The sequence below is a fragment of the Typopeltis vanoorti genome, chromosome 21 (assembly GCF_054136105.1).
Source record: "Typopeltis vanoorti isolate ZY-2024b chromosome 21, IOZ_Tvanoo_1.0, whole genome shotgun sequence".
Classification (NCBI taxonomy): domain Eukaryota; kingdom Metazoa; phylum Arthropoda; class Arachnida; order Uropygi; family Thelyphonidae; genus Typopeltis; species Typopeltis vanoorti.
In genome coordinates, this window is record NC_143569.1 from 88,077,642 (window position 1) to 88,098,097 (window position 20,456).

The window sequence follows — 20,456 nt, forward strand, 5'->3', positions numbered from 1 at the left end:
TAGTCATGGGTGATTTCAATGCTAAAGTTGGGAAAGGTAGAAGTGGAGGTGTAGTTGGCGAACATGGACTGGGAACAAGAAATGAGAGAGGTGACCATCTTTTTCAATTCTGCCAGGAAGAGGAGCTAATAATCACAAACACATGGTTTAAGCTACTACCTCGAAGATTGTATACTTGGCGATCACCACAGGATAATAATGGGAATATAGTCCGAAACCAAATTGATTACTTGCTAATTAATCAACGATTTCGAAGTTCTATAAAGAGTACAAAAACCTATCCTAGTGCAGATATTGTTTCTGATCATAACCTACTGGTGGCAGAGTTACAACTTAGACTGAAAGCTATACTTAAGAAACATCAACAAAAAAGATTTGATTTTGGAAAATTAAAAAACACAGAGATAAGAAGCAAATTGAGTCAAGATCTGAATCAAGAGCTAGCACTTATCAAGAATGATGACATCATGAGGGTTGATGAATCGTGGGACAAATTGAAATCTGTCTTCATAGAGAAATGTACCAATACCTTATGTCCTAATAGAGCAGTAAAAAAGAAAGATTGGATGACTGATGAAATTCTTTCTCTCATGGATCAACACAGATCATATAAAAATCATAATCCAACAAAATATACAGAGGTTCAGAAAATTATTAAACACAAGATCAAAGAAGCAAAAGAAAACTGGATGAATGAAAATTGTAAAGAAATAGAAATTCTACAGGAAAAGCATGACAATTTTAATCTACACAAAAAGATGAAAGAGACCTCAGGTATATGTAAGAAAAAACAATTCTGTATCCTTCGAAACAAAAAGGATGACAAAATACAAGAATGGGTGAAATATATAGAAGAACTCTTTACTGATAACAGACAGAACCCAGAAAATACTTATGAACATATGGAAGGTCGGTGCATTCTAAGATCAGAGGTAGAATGTGCACTAAACTCAGCTAAAAATGGTAAAGCCCTAGGACCAGATAGAATACCAGCAGAAATAGTAAAGTTATTAGAAGGTGACAACATTAACATATTAGTAAAGCTATTTAATAAGATCTACGATACAGGCATAATCCCTCAAGACTGGTTACAGTCGACCTTCATCATGCTACCTAAAAAAGTAAATGCGAAAACTTGTAATGACTATAGAATGATCCAGCCTAATGAGTCATGTTCTCAAAATGTTTCTGAAAATAATTCAAAAAAGAATATACAGAAAATGTGAAGACACCATCAGTGATACCCAATTCGGCTTTAGAAACAGCTTGGGAACAAGAGAGGCCCTTTTCTGTTCTCAGATCTTATTTCAAAAATGTATTGACCAAATCAAGGTAATATTCATTTGCTTCATCAACTTCGAGAAAGCATTTGACAAAGTCCAACATGCTAAAATGATTGTACTATTAAAGAGAATTGGATTAGATGGTAAAGACATCAGGATCATTGAAAACTTATATTGGAACCAAAAGGCATCTGTTCAAGTTGATGACATTATTACAGACTCCATTAACATCAAACGAGGAGTAAGGCAAGGATGTGTGCTGTCACCTCTTCTTTTTAACATCTACTCAGAAGCCATATTTCAAAATGTCTTGGAAGGAAGGAAGAAAGGAAGGAATTAGTGTAAATGGTGAAATCATCAGTAATATCCGATATGCCGATAATACAGCTCTTCTGGCTGACAATATTCAGGATCTTCAAAATCTTTTGGAACTAATAAATGAAGAGAGTGAAAAAATGGGATTAAAAATAAATACCACTAATTCTAAATTCATGGTCATAAGTAAGAAACCAATTCTTAATTTAGCACTTTCTTTTAATAGGAAACCAATAGAAAGAGTGGCAAAGTTTAAATATCTCCGATGCTGGTTAAATGAAGATTGCAATCCAGAAATGGAAATAAAAGTTAGAATTGAAATGGCAAGAAAAAAAGTTTCTCTTGATGAAATCAACACTGAGTAACCGCAGTTTAAACTTAGAGCTTAGAGTACGCATGGTTAAATGCTTTGTATGGTCTGTACTGCTGTAGGGTGCAGAAACTTGGACCTTAAAAACAACATCAATAAAAAGACTTGAAGCCTTTGAGATGTGGTTATACAGACGAATGTTAAAAATCCCATGGACAGCAAAAACATCCAATCAGGAAGTATTGGAACAAATGGGGAAATCACGTGAACTTTTAGATACCATAAAAAGAAGGAAAACTGCATATCTTGGTCACCTACTTCGTAATGAAAAATATAAGATACTTCAACTGATTATAAAAGGAAAGATAAATGGAAGAAGAGGACAAGGAAGACAAAGAAATTCTTGGCAGGCAGACATCAGACAGTGGACTGGTATGAACTCTGAGAGACACTGCTCAGAGTAGCTGAGAATTGCTCAAAATTTGCCAAGGTGGTTGCCGACCTCCGATAGGAGATGGCACTCAAAGAAGAAGAATCTGATACATGCAATATATATGCATAACAAGAGTTAAGGAGTAAATAGAATAGGAGTGATCTGTGTTGGAAAAGAAAATGTTATGAAAAAGGTATAAGATAGTTGGTGGCGATCAGATCCATTAAGAATATAAAGTGCAATCTAGGAAGGTGATGAGCATAGTAAAGAAAGAAAAGATTGACCGGTCAGGACAAAGTTAATTCAAGGAAATTTTTCTGCTATATGGCAATCAAGAGGAAGTACAATTATGGCAGGTTGACACTGATGAGCTTCTGCTCAGGTGATGGACTAGTCATTATTAACATCATGGATCAACATAAAGATGTGCATAAGTTCACATGGAGAGAAGACACAAGAAATAAGAAACGCCTCATTGACTATGTCATTATTGATAGTGATATCATCAGGCTCATTCAAGATACTGAGCAAGATAAAAATGGATATCACATTGAAAAGAACAGTATGTAAGAATGTTTTAAAAGAATTAAAGTTGAGCAGCTTTTAAAGTAAATTGTAGACTTGACTATACAAACATTACTGAAGAAAAAATGAAACAAACTGAAAACAAAAAGCAAACCTCAGAGTCTCAGTGGCAAACTCTGAAGAAGACATTAGCTGATTCAGGTAGGGAGGTATGTGGTGAAGTTGTCTGCAAGAATAGAAAAATAAGAACACCGTGGTGGACATAAAAAGTTAAAGAAATCCTGGAAAAGAAGAAATCATATCAATAGTTCCTATCAAATAAGTTGGCAGATGCCCTAAAAGAATACAGAGAAAAATGTAAGAGAGTTAAGCTATCTGTAAAAAGTAATGAAACAAAAGTCTTTGGAAGACTTAGTAAGAGTATAGAAAATAAAGATCAGGAAGGTGACAAAATGTTCTGGAGGCTATTGAAGGAACTTAGAAATGGAGGAAAGAGTACTGTAAAAGGAATAAAAGATTTTTTAATCCTCTATTCCTTTTACAGTATGCTGACACGAAAACTGAAAATAAGGATATCCTAGATGTCTGGAGTAATTACTTTGAAAATCTGCTAAATGAAACAAGCAGTGACAAACCTATACCAGAAAATTTTCAAGAGTAATGCAAAGAGGAGTATGTATCATTCCTTGAGGTAGAAAAAGATGTCAAAAACTTGAAATGTGGAAAGGTAGCTGGAGTAGATGATATTTGACCAGAAATGTTTAAGTATGGAGGTATAAAAGTTTTGCAGGAGGGCCTGGTCAGCAGGTTGAATTCCTAATGATTGGAGTAGAGCTCTCATATTGCCAACCAATAAAAAAAGGGAATAAATCTGAATGTAAAAATTACAGAGAAATTTCTCTACTAAGTGTTCCAGGTAGATTTACACAAGCATACTTGAAAAGAGGTTGAGAAAGATTGTGGAAAGAGAAACTTGGAGAAGAAGAAGCTAGGTTCAGGACAAATAGAGGTTTTCAAGATCATATTTTCACTTTAAGACAAACAGTTGAGAAATTGTGGAAATATGACAAGGATCTGTACTTAAGTTCTGTAGATCTGGAAAAGGCATGTGACAATGTGCCCAGAGAAAAGCTTTTCAAAACACTACAATTATATGGGGTGAATGGAATATTATACAGGGCAATACATAGTTTATATTTAAGTTGTAAGTCAGCAGTTAGAAGTAAAGAAAATACAAAAAGATGGTTTCATGTAAAATCAGGGATAAGACAAGGATGCACATTATCTACACTATTATTCATCAACTATATGGATCGCATTATGAAAGAAAGTGGCATCAGGCTGATATTAGAATTGGAAATGTCAAACTTTGTTCTTTGTTTTATGCAGATGATGTTGTAATGTTGTGCTCCTAGATACATCCAGTGCAAGTCTCCAGGATTTATTAACTAAATTGAATAACAGCTGTAACAAATTTGGCACGAAAATCAGCAATAAAAAGACCATAACTATGAAAATAGGCAGCAACATAGAAAATTTCAGCTGCATTCTGAATGGAGATCGTATAGAACAAGTAAAATATTTCAGATATTTAGGCAGAGTTTTCAGTGAAGATGGTGCAAGGGTGGTCTGAAAAGTTTTCAGCAAAACAATGAAAAAACGAATTTATAATTTCAAAATTATTTTTATTTTTTGAAATTCATGATCACTCATACCATCTGGATGAAAGTGCAAAACCCCACTCACAATTATGTGATCTGATGAAATCATCAGATCTGAATCTCTCAAACAGCTTGCCTTCCTTGACATGCTGTTTGAAGTTATCTCTTAAGAACTCCATTTCTATTCCTGATGGGAATCTTGATGAGAATAGAAATGGAGATATATTTTTTGTGGTGAAGTGGAGAGTGCCACTGCTGATGATTGCAGGGGAATTATGTCCATGGAAGGTTGAGATACAAGGAAAAAAAGTGGCAGTGGTATTGAAGCAATATGATGTGAAGTGGAGGTTGATAGAATGAGATATTTGCATGAAATATTTCAAGGGATGTTGGAAGGTGAAAACAAAGAAATGTACATGCAACTTGACTTGGTGAGCAAGTGAAGGGTGACCATAATGGGTGATTTCAATTATGGCAGTACTGATTGGAATGAAGATATAGCATCAGGTAATAAGAGGAGAGTGAATTTCTTGAGTTCATAAGGAACTCAAGAAATTCATCTCTTGAACATCTTAGGTTAGGCTGTAAATAAGAGGGTGGTCTAAAAGGTTCTTGCCCTAACAATGAAAAAACGAATTTATAATTTTTTTTTCCAACAAAATCTCCCTGAAGATTAATACGTTTACTCCAGTGATGCTCCAACGTCATTATCCCGTCCTCAGTAAGATTTGCAAAATACCTCTCTACAGCTGCAATCACCTCTTGATTTGAAGAAAAACTCTAACCAGTGAGGAAGAGTTTTAGTTTTGGGAAGAGATCGAAGTCAGAGGGAGCCAAATCTGGGGAATAGGGTGGGTGTTCCAATAATTCATAGTGCAGATCCCTTAATTTTTCCATTGCCAAAACACTTTTGTGGGTAGGTGTATTGTCCTGATGATAGATGATTTTTTTCTTCTGCAAACCGGGTCATTTCTCACGAATTTTTTCATCTAGTCTGGTTAAAAGATCAGAATAATATTTCCTGGTAATTCTTTTACCCTTTTTCAAGATAATTAATAAACAAAATGCCTTTAGCATCTCAAAACACCGATGCTATGACCTATCCAATGGAACCGACTTTGCCATCGTTGGTGCTGAACAACCGGCTTCTGTCCACTGTTTTGACTGCTGTTTGGATTCTGTGTGTAATAGTGAATCCAAGTCTCATCCATAGTAATAAATCAATGCACAAAATCAGTTTTATTCTTGTTAAAATGCCCCAAGCACTGTTCAGAGATTTTCATCCAATACCATGTTGTGAACCTGATCAATGATTTCTGGTGTTACACTTTTTGGACGTCCTTCATGTGGATCATCTTCAAGGCTGGTACAGCCATGTTTAAACTCTGTATCCCATTTCTTAATTGTCAAAAACAAAGGAGAAGAGTGCCCATAAACGTTTATGAACTTCGAATGAATTTCTTTTGGTGTTAAACCTTGTTTAGGGTCTCCCTCGATGAGTCTAAGGACTCCTTGGAGTTACCCGTAATAATAATAATAATAATAATAATAATAATAAAAACCTTCTTTTACAAAGAAATTTATAACTGCACGATACTCAATTTTATCCATTTCAAGGGCTACAGAAAACACCTTTGCTTCAGACATCTGTATAAAACAAACTACTTGATATAATGACTTGCAATTTCACATGGATGCTTATGACAGATGTTCCAACTTAGAAAAAAAAATTGTACCGATAGTGTTGCCATCTATGGTCGAGACCCAGAACTTTTCAGACCACCCTCATTTTAAATCTGGAAATAGACAACAGAATAAGCAAAGCTGATATGGTGGGTAGCCAGCTGAATAAATTTATATGTAATAAGAGAGAAATTAGCCAAAACGCCAAACGAGCAATATATAAAACAATGTTCAAACCAGTTTTAAATTGTGAATCTAAGAGTTTGGTAGAAATAAAGCACTTAATTCAAGACTAGAGACCATGGATATGAGGGTTCTGAGAAAAATTAGAGGAGTGAACCAATGGCATTAATTGCAGAATCATGTTAAAAATGAAGATATCAGAAAGGAATGCGACATTATTAGAATTCAAGAATTTGTCAGCAGAGCTAATCTAAGGTGGTATGGCCACTTAAATAGAATGGGTGAAGCGAGGTCAGCAAAACAGGTATATGCCAAGATGGGAGGAAAGAGACCCAGAGGAAGACCAAAGTCTAGGTAGATTGAGTCAGTCAAAAGTGCCTTAGAACTATGGAATGTTAAATATAGCAATATTGGAGTGCTCACAAGTAACAAATTGATTTGGAGGAAAACTGTTGATAGAAGATTAATAATAATGTAAACTTAATCATGTCGTCCTGTCAGTAACCTGAATATTCCCTTGTGGGTACATATCAGGAAATTGATGAAGATGACACTTGTGGATAGCAATGCAAAGAATACAGGGGAATTATTGAATGAGCACTTTTTCAGTGTATATCATACTGGTGTAAATGATGCCATGCAAGATGTAAAAAGGAGATGGGTATCAGGAAAAGCAAAAATGAAAGAATCAGAGGTGTATCAGGTCTTCATTGGCTTAGCTGTTAATAAGGCTATAGGAATGGAAGACATATCGCCAAAAATATTTAAGAAATGTGCACAACAGTTAGCTATGCCCTTGATGTTGCTATTTGACGAAAGTCATGCAGCGGGTAAGATTCTAAATGGTGTAAAGAAGGCAAAATAGTATCATTTCAGAGCATGGTTCGAGAACAAAAGCTTCCAATCATAGACCAGTCTCTATAACTGCAGTTGGAGTGAAGATGTTAGAGAGATTGGTTAGGAACAGAATACAAGATTGGGTTGATGGACGTAGTGTTTTTTATGATGCCAGCATGGATTTGTAGAGGATAGGTCTTGTTTTAGCAATTTACTTGCATTTTATGATCAGGTAAAATGTGTTAGATAAGGGAGATTCATATAATGATATTCTTGGACGTTGCAGAAATGTTTCATAGATTATATTTAAAATTATAATATGGTATACCAGTATATTGGCTAGATGGATTGGTGATTGGCTTTCTTTCTCTCTCTCTCTCTCTATTTGAATTATACCAGCAAGCCGTGTATGAAAAAGCAGTATCTCAAAAAAAGGAATGTAACCAGTGGCTTTCCAAGGTTCTGTTCTTGGGCCCCTGCTGTTAAATTTGTTTGTAAATGACATTATCATGTGGACTGACTGGTATCTTCAGTTGTTTGCTGTTGAGGCAAAGGTAGGGAGAATTATAAGTAACACTGTCTAATGTTAATTTCCTTCAGGAAGATTTGAATAGACTTTTGACTTGGACAAAGGAGTGGAGTTGTAGTTTCAATATTAATAAATGCAATGTGTTGCACTGTGGAGTGCAGAAATATAAGTCTGTGCACTATACTGATGGTGCTGTACTGCAGGACATGTATGAGATTTGATAGTGATAGTTGACAGTAGACTGAAGTGTAGAGGGCATATTGCAAGCAAAGACTGCACATCAATGTTCCCTCTAAGCTGTGCGAATGTGCATGCGTACAGATGTTTTACAACTAGTGCACAAAGCAAAATATATGCGCACACTAGATTTTCAAGATGAAATTAAAATTTATTAATTAAAGAAGTTCCACCTAAACATTAACCTATAAATTCTTTAAAAAATACGGTAACTCGGCAATGCTAAAGCCTATAACCTCGCATTTTTTATTACATTCTTGAAGTTGCACAAAACTTATAAATTATTAACAGTAACCCTATATTTGAGGCTAGCGATTTGATGCCAAAGTGAAAGGGGTGTGGCTCAAATGTATAATTTTTAAGTAGCATATAGAATGGCGCGCGGTTTGTTTACATCTCAGGCCTGACTTATGGAAAATTCCCAAATGTGATTGGATGATCAATTAGTTCAAGATCATGACAAATTAAAACAATGGTTTCATAATTTTAATAAAAATAATTAAATACTTTTAAAAACTTAAATTAGAGTGCAATTAAAAATATTAGAGAATTCAAAATTCTCTAATTTCTAAAAGGAATTTTAAAATAGTAGACTAAATAATAACATTCGTGTACACACATTGAGATACAACCAAGTTAATTAAATCTAGCCTCTAGGCATATCTTTTAGCTCTTGTGTTGGTTCAACTTTTGCCTTGCCAGTTATTCAATGACTTGCCAAGTTAATAGTGTACATTTATAAATTTATAAAAACAATAAAAAACATTCTTCAAATAACAAAATAGCAAAAAAAGAAGCAAAAGGTGTGAAGCAAAAACGAACTGCTAGCTGCTTTAAAAGTGAATGGCTAGATGAAATAGTGAAAGCTCATGAGTTGATAAACATTCAGCTGTGCGAAATATTTATGTATGATGCTACAATTGGTGTTGTTTGTATTTATTGTCGTGATGCAAAGGTTGCTGGGGATTTTGCTAATGGGAAGAAGTTTGATGTCACTTGGAAGTTGGACTTTTTGAAATGCCATTTGACAAGTGTAAAATACATCTGGATGGTGTACACAAACTTAGGCAACAAAATTGTTCATTGCCAGCTACAGGAGTACTGCGCATGCTACGTGAAAGTTCAGATGACCAAGAGAGAAAACAATCAAACCCAGAGCAGATTAAAGTTCTTATTAGTTGTTAAGATGAATAACTCTTTACTTTCAGTTCAATATTAATGAACATATGGAAAAGTATGTTCAACTCCTAGACGGCTGGCGAAGCCAAAATTATGCATTTGAATTTCTGGAAACGACATGTTTGAGCAAATTGCATCTGCAAATTTCTACAAACCATTGATGAAAGCACTGATATTGTTAGATCCTGAATGGAGGATTTTCTAAGAAGTTGTTCATTCAGAATCTAACATGAAAATTCTAACTAATTTAAGATAATACCTGCACACCAGCAGAAAGTAAGAAAGACCTGGTTTGTTGTATAAGAGAATGTGTATTAACATGTGAATTGTATTAGAAATATTTGTAGTCAAAAACGGAAAACTAAACAGAGAATTATGTCAGATTAATGATTCTATGTAAAAGAAATATTAGCTTAAATTTGTGTCCTATTAAGCTATCTCAAATAACGTAAGTCACCAGACAGGCAATGAGTAACAGTGCAAAGGTCACGTCTGAAATGCACATATCAGTCATAACACCGGAGGCTACAGATATGCGGAAAATAACAGCACCTAACAGCAATAGGCAGAATAAGGATCACCTTAAGGGCATTAAAACTAAGGGTTGTGCGAAAAAGAATACAGCAAAAAGAGGTCGCTAGAACATAGAATATAAGACAATGCGCACCATATTGTAGGCTTTTTTGTTTTGTTCTGGATTTCATCTTGAAGATTCTTGACCGGTGGTCAGAGAAAGGACAAACCAGAGTTCTATGATGTCGGACAGCGGGCCGTTTTCCTGCTTATGCTGAAGAAAATACCACGCGGAGCTGTATGCAAATCATCAGCTTATGCAGAATCGTGCCAGTCATTGGATGTTCCATCAGAAAGGAGCGGTGATAGCCCTCAGTCACGGAAGAAAATAGTTCGAGTCTGGCAACAGTAGAAAGGATGACGTAGCCATAAGCCAGGTGCTGAAATAGCTGATCGAAGGATGACCAGAACAACACATGGTAGTTAATAGACCTTTGGAAAGAACTGGGTAATGTAGAGATCTTTGTTATTTGTTATGGAAGTGATAGAAGATGGAAATTTGTGTTTGATCAAGTTATGTGGACAATCCTTAGAGAACTTTGATAAGATTTCGTATTTTGAGACAGCAAATTCTGTTGGACAAGGAATTATCAGGAACAAATCTAATTGTATGTGACTGACGTAATAAGTGTATTTCGTTTAGTAGATAACCTAAACTGAGATAGCAACAAGTTGTGTAATATGTCTTTATGAATAGCATGCATGAGAGGATCTTAATTTAGTGTAATATTGTCATTGCTTTCTATTGTTTTGTGTGATTAACATTTCAATCTATCTGAGTGCATTTGATTAATTTAGAATTTAACTATCTTAGCATGAGATTTTAACTTAGCTAGAGATTTAAAAGTTTTAGCATTTTGATTCAATTTAGTTGTAATTGTCATTTAGTTCCAATAACTTGTTTTATTGCATATGCCTGAGTCATGCCTGAATTTGAGATATCAAATTACCACTTATGAAATTAGAACCACAGCGGGAGAAATTTTAGTATATATATATTTAAGAATAGATCATTGGTCACGACTGCAAAGTACCGATATCTATTTAACTGTGTGTTAGAGTGTATGCCAATGAATCTAGGAATATTTCCCTGAACTTGAATAAATTCTTGTTATAGGATACTGGCTGGTGCAGTATAAATACAAATTTGCCAGTATCCGAAAAGGAAATATCCCTAGGTAGAATCTATTAGGCTACACATAAGAAAAGATAATAGAGGCTAAAGAAGTATATAAGTTAAGAAATTAGAGAAAAACAATGATGTAACAATGGCGCAGCCGACATGATGTGATTAGGTCCCAAAAAAAAAATTAAGTAAATTATATTACAGGAAAAGTGACAACATAACAAAGGTGCAGCAGCAGCCAGTTGGATGTGATTAGGTCCCGAAAAAAATTAAGTAAACTGACCTATCAGTGAATTGGTCTTTGGTTCATATCAGGCAATCAGAAATTTGTTGTAAAAACATATTTGTACTCCTCACCAATTCTCAAACAGACCCTGAACTACTCGAAATTTAAGGAGATCCTCATATCTCAGTTCTCGAGGGTAAAGAATGTAGGGCCAAACTTATGGAAGCTCCAGAAAATGATACAAAAGGATAAAGAAAGTGTGTCGGACTTCCATAATAGGTTGTTGACTCTCGCCAGTACTCTAAGTATTTTGAATGAAGACAAGTACCATTTGGACTGGGCGGTTTTCCAGCACTTTAGGATATGGTTAAAACAAGAACTAAGGGAGACAGCTCTTGGAAAGAAACTATCCAACTTAGAAGAGTGCTATGCCGCCGTAAAGGAGAGAGAACAGCTGTTTGGAGACATCTGTCCCGCAGCCACTGTTGGATCAGTTAACGTAATTAGGGGAGAGAGAGAGAGATAGCAATATCTGGGGAATGTGAAGGAATACCAAGAAAAGAAAGAAAGACAGAAGACCCAAAAAGGAAATAAGGAAAGTAGAGCCGAGTCAGTTTGCCAGGTTACTGCTAGTGTTCCTGATCTAAGCGAGGTTCACTCATTAATTAGGCAGGAAGTTGAAAGATTACAGCAGCCTGTTATGGAATGCCTCGATGCTGTGCTTGGTCAGTTGACAGCAGCCTCTACAAGAAACCAAGAGAGTACCCTCCTTCAGGATGAGAGAACAACTAGTTTAATTCACAAGGAAGTTGAGAGGTTGCAGAGACTGTTGATCGATAAGATGGACATGGTAATGCAATGGTTGACAGAATTGTCTAATAGAGACACTGCCGAATCTCCTTTGTCCTTGGATGGAGACATTAAGAGAGTCAACGAGAGAGAACCTCCACGGTGCTATAATTGTAACAGAATAGGGCATCTTGCCTGAAATTGTTTTGTTAGGCAAGGGAACAAAAAAGGGGATTATCACCCAGAGACCGAGTCCCATGTGTGCACCAAACAAGTATGGAGGGGGGGGGGTGACGAAATCAAAGACAAACCCCTGGAATTACAGTAGAGGGAAAGATCTGTGGAAGAAAGTTCAGGGCACTGATTGATACTGGTTCTCAAGCTTCCATTATCTCAGAAAGCTTTTTCAGGGAGCTGAAGCCCTATGTGAAAGGGAGAATCAAACATCTAAGAAGACCTATCAGGCTTCTAGGAATATCCCCCTCTACCATTCACACAACAACAAAATCAGTAAGATTGAAAGTAGGATTACCCGATTTTGATATGTACGTATGGCATAATTTTAGTCTTGCCGAGAAATTCCCTTCCACATCTAAGACTGATTCTGGGAGATGACTTCCTTACAAAATATAAATTCTCATGCAATTATTCTAGAGGGGAAGTCCGATTTCAGGAGATAAGGAGAAGTAAGAAAGGGAGAAGGGGATGACGAGCTCAGCGTAAGAGAGAGAGAGATGCTCATATGTATTGGAAATCCCAGGAAGAGAGAGGAAAAACCGACAGAGGGAGGCACTGAGCATGGTGCACTTACTAGGTCAGATGGTAATAAGATCGCCTCATTGAGTGCTAGAATGTCCTGATATAGTTGACCTAAAAGTAGGAGGGACACACACAGATGATGAAGGTACAAACAAGTGTGAGAATGAGACAGGTGAGGATACGTTGGCAGTCAATTATGCATGTATTAAGCAGAGGCCAATGACCTCCTATAAGAAACTAAAGGATAACCTGTACATAACTCAGGAAGAACAAAATAGTCTTGACAGTACAAGTTATAGGAAAGTAAGAGCAATTAGAAAGGATGCAGAGCCTGTCTTCTTGCCTAAGCATACGTTAAAAGTTAGACCCAGGCAAGATGGAAGGGTAATTCCCAGAGGATCGAGGGAAGTCTAAAAAGAAATTTTCTGAAAAAAAATTTTTTTTTCTAGAAAGAGGGAACTTTGTTACATCCTGAATGAAGAACTTTTAAAAAAAAACAATTCATTCAGGATTTAACAAGTCAGAAAAATCAGCTGAGAGAAAAAACTTGTACTCAAGCAGAAGAAATAAAGTACTAACTGTAAATAGAAATAGAATTACCTCCTTTTAGTAGAATTGTAATACCATGTAAAGAACTTTGTGTATAAATTAGTATTATATGAATGCATCATGTATACAATGAATGGGTAAATTAGATGTAAAGAATAGTCCAAAGGTCACGGGCGGGCCTGAGGCACTGGCAATCTTGGAAAGCAACGCACGTTTGTTTCCCGGAAGATGCTGCTCGAGATCACGTGTTGTGCCAAAATTTCTGCAGACGAAAGAATAGCGGGCGGGAAAAGATCACAGAAAGTAAGAGGGTGCTATCGCAGCTAGTAACAGGGTATACTAAAAAGGGGGGAAGTGAAGGGAGAATAAAAAGGGTTTGCACCCCTTTCTCAAGGCTTTTTTCGCCTATTTTGCTGGATGATGATTCCACTTCTCCTGTGGACCGGAAGTTCCTGCTGGTGTTTCTTGGCAATAGTACGACATCGGATGGTGCGGCTTTCCCTTCGATGTCTGAATTTCTGCCAGTACTAAAGCCTGAGATGTCGGCATATGCTGTCTTCGCTCCTTCGCTGAAAGTTCCGATGGAATAATATTGCGGACGTATCCTGTGAACCGGCAATAGAAACGAGGATGGCCCGAAACAGATCCAGAATTGACGCGGGAACAACACTGAATGCAGAGCATAGCTTAATCTGATGACCATAGTGACCCACCATGTGGACGCAGGCTTATGGAAGTATCAAGAGGTAATTCAAACAAAGGACAGTTCAGACGGACCTGGAGATCCTGCCACAAGAAATGGTAAAGTACAGATTTTGTTGTATAATTACCCAGTCAGTAAAGGGGAAGATCATTGTAGTGTAATAATCGAGTGAAGACATAACAATATAACTGTTAACAAATGTCTCATTCTTATTTTAAGTTTAGACCTAAAGACTGTAATGAATATAAAACATATTTTGGCAGAATAATTCAGTTGCAGGCATGTGATGCCTCCTCCATTGTGTTAGCTATTAAACAGTTTTATCAAGAAAAGAAACTTGATCTCCAAAAAATGGTGATGTTTACCTCTGATGGAGCCACAGTGATGCTGGGCAAAGTTAATGGTGTCACTGCAAAACTTAAATTAGAAGTTCACATCTTGTCCAGCAACACTGTGTAGCTCACCGTGAGGATCTGGGGATCTGTGATACATGGAAGGAAATTAAACTAATGAGAGATATTGATACATTAATGAGAACAGTGTACACACTCTTTTCTCATTCCACAGTGAAAAGACATGAATTTAAAGAAATTGTCGAGGCGTCTGAAAATGAAGCTATTGCCTTCAGACCACTCAATGAAGTGCGGTGGCTATCCAGAGATTTTGCATTACAGGCAATAATAAAAAACAATGAGGGACTGATCACATATTTTGAAAAAGACAAATCAAATGATCCCATGGTTAATGTAACAATAAATTAACTAACGTGACATTCAAAGTAGCTGTTAATGTTTTAAGTGATGTTTTTGAAGAAATGGCTTCCCTGTGCAAAATCTTACAAAGGAGTAACCTTACACCACTAGATAGTCATCATTTTGCCACAGGAAGATTAACAAAATCAGGAATCGGTATTTAGGTGAAACTTGCTGGAGTGACAGAGTAAATGCTTTACTTAAACAAGAAGAGACTGAACCAGTAGATACTAGGCCTCTGTTAAATTTTATAAATTGTTTATGTGCACATTTAGAGGACAGATTTCCTGAGAATGAGATACAAGAATGGTCAGTGTTTGATATCTCCTCTATTTCACATTGTGATGTCTCATTTGGTAGTGAACATGTTAATGCCCTTTGTCTTAAATATCATGATTTTCTGGATGATACTACAGAAATAATTAGTCAGTTTAATGATTTCAAATTTTCTGTACAAGAAAAAATTAAATGCAAAATGATATCAAATTTTACACAAATAGTTGTATTTGCTCTTCAAAATGAGCAGTTTTGTGATTTGGCAAAGTTGATGGATATTGGAGGAACCTTCCTTTCATCTAGTGCAGATTGTGAGCGAGGTTTTAGTCTAATGAATCAAATAAAAAACCAATTATATGGAAATTCAATTAATTTAGATAGTGTGTATAAAGAGTGGGTGAATGCCAAAGACAGAAGAGAGAAAAAATAAAGAGACAGAAGCTAGAACTAAACAAGATGAGAATTAGTAACGGACTTATTATGAATGTTTAACAAGATGAGAATTAGTAATGGGAATATTTTATTATGTATGTTTAGAGTTATTTGCAAAGTTAGAAAATTTAATTAAAGGCAATCAGTCACTAGTGTTATCTTTTTTTTTTAATTTATTTCTTACTTTTAATCAGATCAATATTAAATACATATAAAATATTTATGTTAGCTCTGTGATTGATGTCACACAACTTACTTGGTGATGGTAATAATACACACTTAGATCCTATCTAGTACAATCGGTATCGTGTTGGCCTCGCATGCGCAAAGTCCCCAGATCAAGTCCTGCCCAAGGCTTGTGAATTGTGATTTCCGACTGTTTACTGGGGAGGCTACTGCCGTGTGTGGGAACATGGTGGGGAGTTGGGGTGACCTGGCTGATGTCCCATTGACACCAGAAGGTAAAGAGTGAACCAAAATCTTTTAACTTTTTTGCTTAAATGATCAGTATGGTGACCCGTATGGATGCGCACATACTTTTCAAAAGATGGCAAATTATGCACACACGCAAATTTCTGCGCACACTCACAGCAAAAAATTAGAAGGAACATTGTTGCACATCATAGTACCTCTATGATAAGAAGTACTCTAACATGTAGAGATAGTGTAGTGTTTTCTACAGTGTAGAAAACACTGCACATTTGGACTATTGTGCTCAGATTTGGTCACCTGATTTTCAGTATGACAGGTAAACATTATATAGGGTCCAGAAACAACTGACTAAGACAATATCAAGATTCTAGAATGCTGGTTATGGAAAAAGATTGGAGGAATCTGGATTGCTGTTTGGTAGATAGGAGGAAAAGAGGGGATATGATAGAGGTGTTTAAGTTAGTGATGGGATTTTATCGGATGAATCCAGAGGAGATTATAAAAACAGCAGAAGGTGAGATGGTAAAAACCAGAGACCATCCCTGAAAGTTATGTAAGAGTGTGTTCAAAAGGGGATGTGAGGAGTAGATTTTTTACATGGAAAATTGTGAATGAATGAAATGCATTACCAGAGTATTTTGTTAATGTAGGGAGCATTAAGAATGTTAAGATTCATCATGATAAATATGTTGTAAGTTGAATGAACCTCCCACGATGAGGCTGCCGACTCCATGGATGGTGTAATAATAATATATTTCTCAAAACCTTCAAGAGCTTGGGAAAAAATTTAAGGCTATTTTCAAATTTAGTATTTATTAAAAATTTATATAAAACATCAATTCTTTCAGAAAAGAAAAATAATTCTTCAATCTGTTACGAAATGTACTCTGAGTTTAACTTCTTTCACTCACTATTTATTTTTATCCTATGCACTGTTTGCTTCAATAAATTCATGACTAAGTAATATAATTAATGATTGACATGATTAATAATAATAAAAAAAAGATTAGTGTTGTGAAAAGGTTTTTCATATACAAAACTCACCAGTAATATAATTTCATTATATTGCATGCGATACTTTGTTATACAGTCTCTAGTGAATATAGCTTCACTTTGTCTTGTTAAAGATATATCACAATAAATGCATCCTTTTATTAATAAATAACCAGTCGTAATTGTTAGTGCTAGAGATTTTTTTTTCTTCAACCATGCAGAAACAAATAGTTTCAGCATTTTTAAATTAATAACACCCATGCAGAGGAAAAAAAAAAAAGCATGTCACATTGCAAATGTTATGTTTGGGTTGGTAAAAAAAAACAGGCAGTCAAATCAAATCACCGATTCATAGTAGCCAGAACGCCTCATGTGTTCATCTAGCTCATAATATGCTTGCCGCCTCTCTTCTTTTTCTTGTGAATGGCGATCTTGTTCTTTGAGCTCAAGCTTTAAGAACAAGTACAAGAAAACAAAACAAAAAAAATCAAGAAATTAAGAAGTTTTTTTTTATTAAATAAACATACGAAAGGCAGAAAGAACAGAACAATAACTATAACTATCTACAAAGTTTGATGTTGATTGCTGTTCTGAAAATAGATCTAAACATCTAAAAATTATTTGAATAAATTTAAAAACTTTTTAAGTAAAATAAAATGAACTTTAATCTCAAAACTGCGCACATAAATGATGCTCAAAAATAGTTAAGAATTTGGTGTTAAAACAAAACAATAATGAATGATTTAAACATATGCTTTTATGATTATCTTTTAGCTTGATATCTCTTTCATAACTATTGTTCCAGCTTTATTTTAGCTTTGGATAATGACCTGATATATTGCTTTCATTATGAAATGTCAATCCTGATAGATTTTATTTTAACAGTGTCAATCTCAAAAGAATAATTTAATTCTTTCACACATTTTTTAGTCATCAGAAATATAGTAGACATCTAAACTGTTATTACAGTTTAGATGTCTACTACATCGATGCATTAACCAAAAGACAGAGAAAGTATACTGAAAAATGATATATGATAATAATAAAAAAAAACCCATTGAACTTCAAAGGATTTGAAGCTCACCATGTCTCCCTATCCACCCCGACTCTCCAGGTTTCCCTGTTCCATTTGAATTTGTGTTCTCATTTCATCTCTCACAGCATTATTATTTTTATTACCAAGCACTTCAGTCTCATCAGTTCCATTCTGCTGATCTTTCTCTTCACCTCTTTCTTCTTCTGATTTCATGATATCAGCCATTTTGTTCCAGACTGAAATGCATGGGCATTTCAGACTAGATGTGATTCTGGCAGGACAAGGTGACAGAATGCATAAAGAGGAAAGTGTGGTATAGTGGCTGGAGTAGAGAATGTTAGTGTTGTAGAATAGCCTCCAAGACACAGTGATTGCTATGTTTGTATACAAATGTAAGGAGTGTTTGAAATAAGAGAGTGCAGTTTGCGGCATTGATTGAGTTAGTGTGTCCTGAGACAATTATTTTTCAAAACTCAAGAAATTAGTTTTTCTTATTCCCAAATGCTATTTCTTCATTCCAATTAATACTGTCCTAGTTATAATCACCCTTCCTTTGTTCACTAACCCAAGTTGCTTATACGTTTGTTTATCACTATTCTCAATATTCCCCGGCCTATGTCCAACTAAATGTCTTACTGTCAACTCCCAACTAACACTATACTATCTCAAAATCATTGCCACTATTTCCCTCTCTCTCATGTCTACATTATGTGGACATAATTCCCCTGCTAATCATCAGTAGCACTCCTTCCCTCCTTGTACTTTCTATTGTCATGAAAAACTCTTTACCCTTCCACTTCCTTTTAGGACATTTCCTCTCATCGAACCATGTCTCACTCATTCCAACAATTTTTGGATCAATAAACTCAATCAGTGAAACAATTTCATCTCCCTTATTTCTGATGCTTTGGTATTTATAAATAAACACAGCAGTTCACTTTTGGTCTATAACTCATCCTACCCAAGCCACCTGGTGGTTGTGAATTCCCCATCACACCTGCCCTTGTCCAATCACTATTTACACTATATATCTCCTGTCTCAATTATCCTCCCCCTCATATCCCAATCCATTCCATTTCTATGGTGATCATCCCCATATACACATGCATGATTGCTTCCACCATGTCTCCTTATCCACCCCGACTCTCCCAGTTTCTCTGTTCAATTTGAATTTCTATTCTCACTTCATCTCTCACATCATTATTATTTTCATTACCAAGCACTTCAAGTCTCATCCGTTCCATTCTGTTGATCTTTCTCTTCACCTCTTTCTTCTTCTGATCTCTTGTTTACATCTTGTTACATACTTACTTAACATACTTAATTATATAGTTACTTATACAGTAAGCATTTATCAGTGATACCTAGTTTAAACTGAAGACTTAAAAAAGTTAAATGAATAATAATTATATGCAGGCTCATGTAAACTGAAAAGATGCGACTTAATACTTTGCATTTAAAACATCAAATTTATCTTGGCCATCAAAATAATGCTATTCAACATGGACTATCATTAATGATTCACAGTCATCTTTCTCAATAATTCTTTTCAATAATGCTGCAAAGCAGATTATATGGATATTTTTCTGATGCTCAGAATTTCACCTTACCTCTGATTGCATTTCTAAAGATTTTTCCATGTGTTTTTAGTATTATTATTCAGGATCTCAATGGAGTCACAAGACTCATTGTGGGAAGTCCATCTTAAACAACAAATAGTCTATCACCATTCTTTAAAACCATTCACCACGTGCACTCTCTCTTTCTCTGTCCTATCAATCAATGAATTTCATGATCAACTACTCTCCATGCAAAAAAAGTCACTTCTCATCCTCTTATTGGTTTGCATGAACCCATTATTGCAGAAGGACATGATCAAAAGGCAACTCTACATTCTAAAATAGTAAGATTTAAGATTATCCTTTTAAATTATTTAAAATTACATGCAGTTCTTTAACAAGAAATATATAGTAAATAATAAGGATATTTATTCATTTTGAATGATGAACAGAAAAGACCTTGCAGCTTTAATATAAATTTAAGGCTTTGATCTAATCCTTTTATAATATTCATGACCTATTATTGAAGGATTTTTCAAATGTAACATAGATGTATTCAAAATTTGCAATAAAAATCTTTTTCATAATTTACTTTGAAAAAAGCAAATATTAAATTAACTGTTTAAAAATAAAACTGAAAGTACTTTTAAATTAAATGCTTTCCAACAAGAAAAATTATAAAGCATCAAAAGCATTGAATGAATCAGTGAATGGCAAGTATTTCTTACCGTTGTAAGACGTTCTAATGCAGCAAACCTTTCTTCCTGGGCAGCTGCTGATTTCTCAAATGCTTCATGTTTCTTAATTAACTGTTCTACTTCATCAAAAGTATGCTAAAAGAACAAGTCACAAGTAAGTAGCATGCATTTTGTTAAAAATCAGCTTTGTATTTAAAAAATAATATTAATAATAATTCCATTTCTATAAAATGATTTTTTCACTGAATATTCTGAAAACATGAATAAAAATATAAGGAGGCTTCTAAATCAGGCATAATACTGTCCAACATAATCTGTAAGACTGCATCTGAAAGGGATTCAACTACCATATCCCCACTTCCCTCTAAACATATAAGA

At 35.2% G+C, this 20,456-nt stretch overlaps 1 protein-coding gene across 7 annotated transcripts in view; it reads right to left on the reverse strand.

Moving 5' to 3' along the window:
* LOC150095089 (spectrin beta chain-like) overlaps positions 1–20,456 on the reverse strand; it is a 577,773-nt gene that overhangs the window by 90,325 nt on the left and 466,992 nt on the right. For 5 of the 7 annotated variants that reach the window (XM_090411298.1, XM_090411295.1, XM_090411297.1 and 2 more), the window contains exons 40-41: positions 20,109–20,213; positions 17,131–17,235 (exon numbers count right to left, since the gene is read on the reverse strand). In XM_090411298.1, the coding sequence (XP_090267424.1) occupies positions 17,131–17,235; positions 20,109–20,213 (210 nt within the window). The remainder of the gene's footprint in view (positions 1–17,130; positions 17,236–20,108; positions 20,214–20,456) is intronic. The other 2 variants (XM_090411296.1, XM_090411299.1) reach the window with 1 other exon arrangement.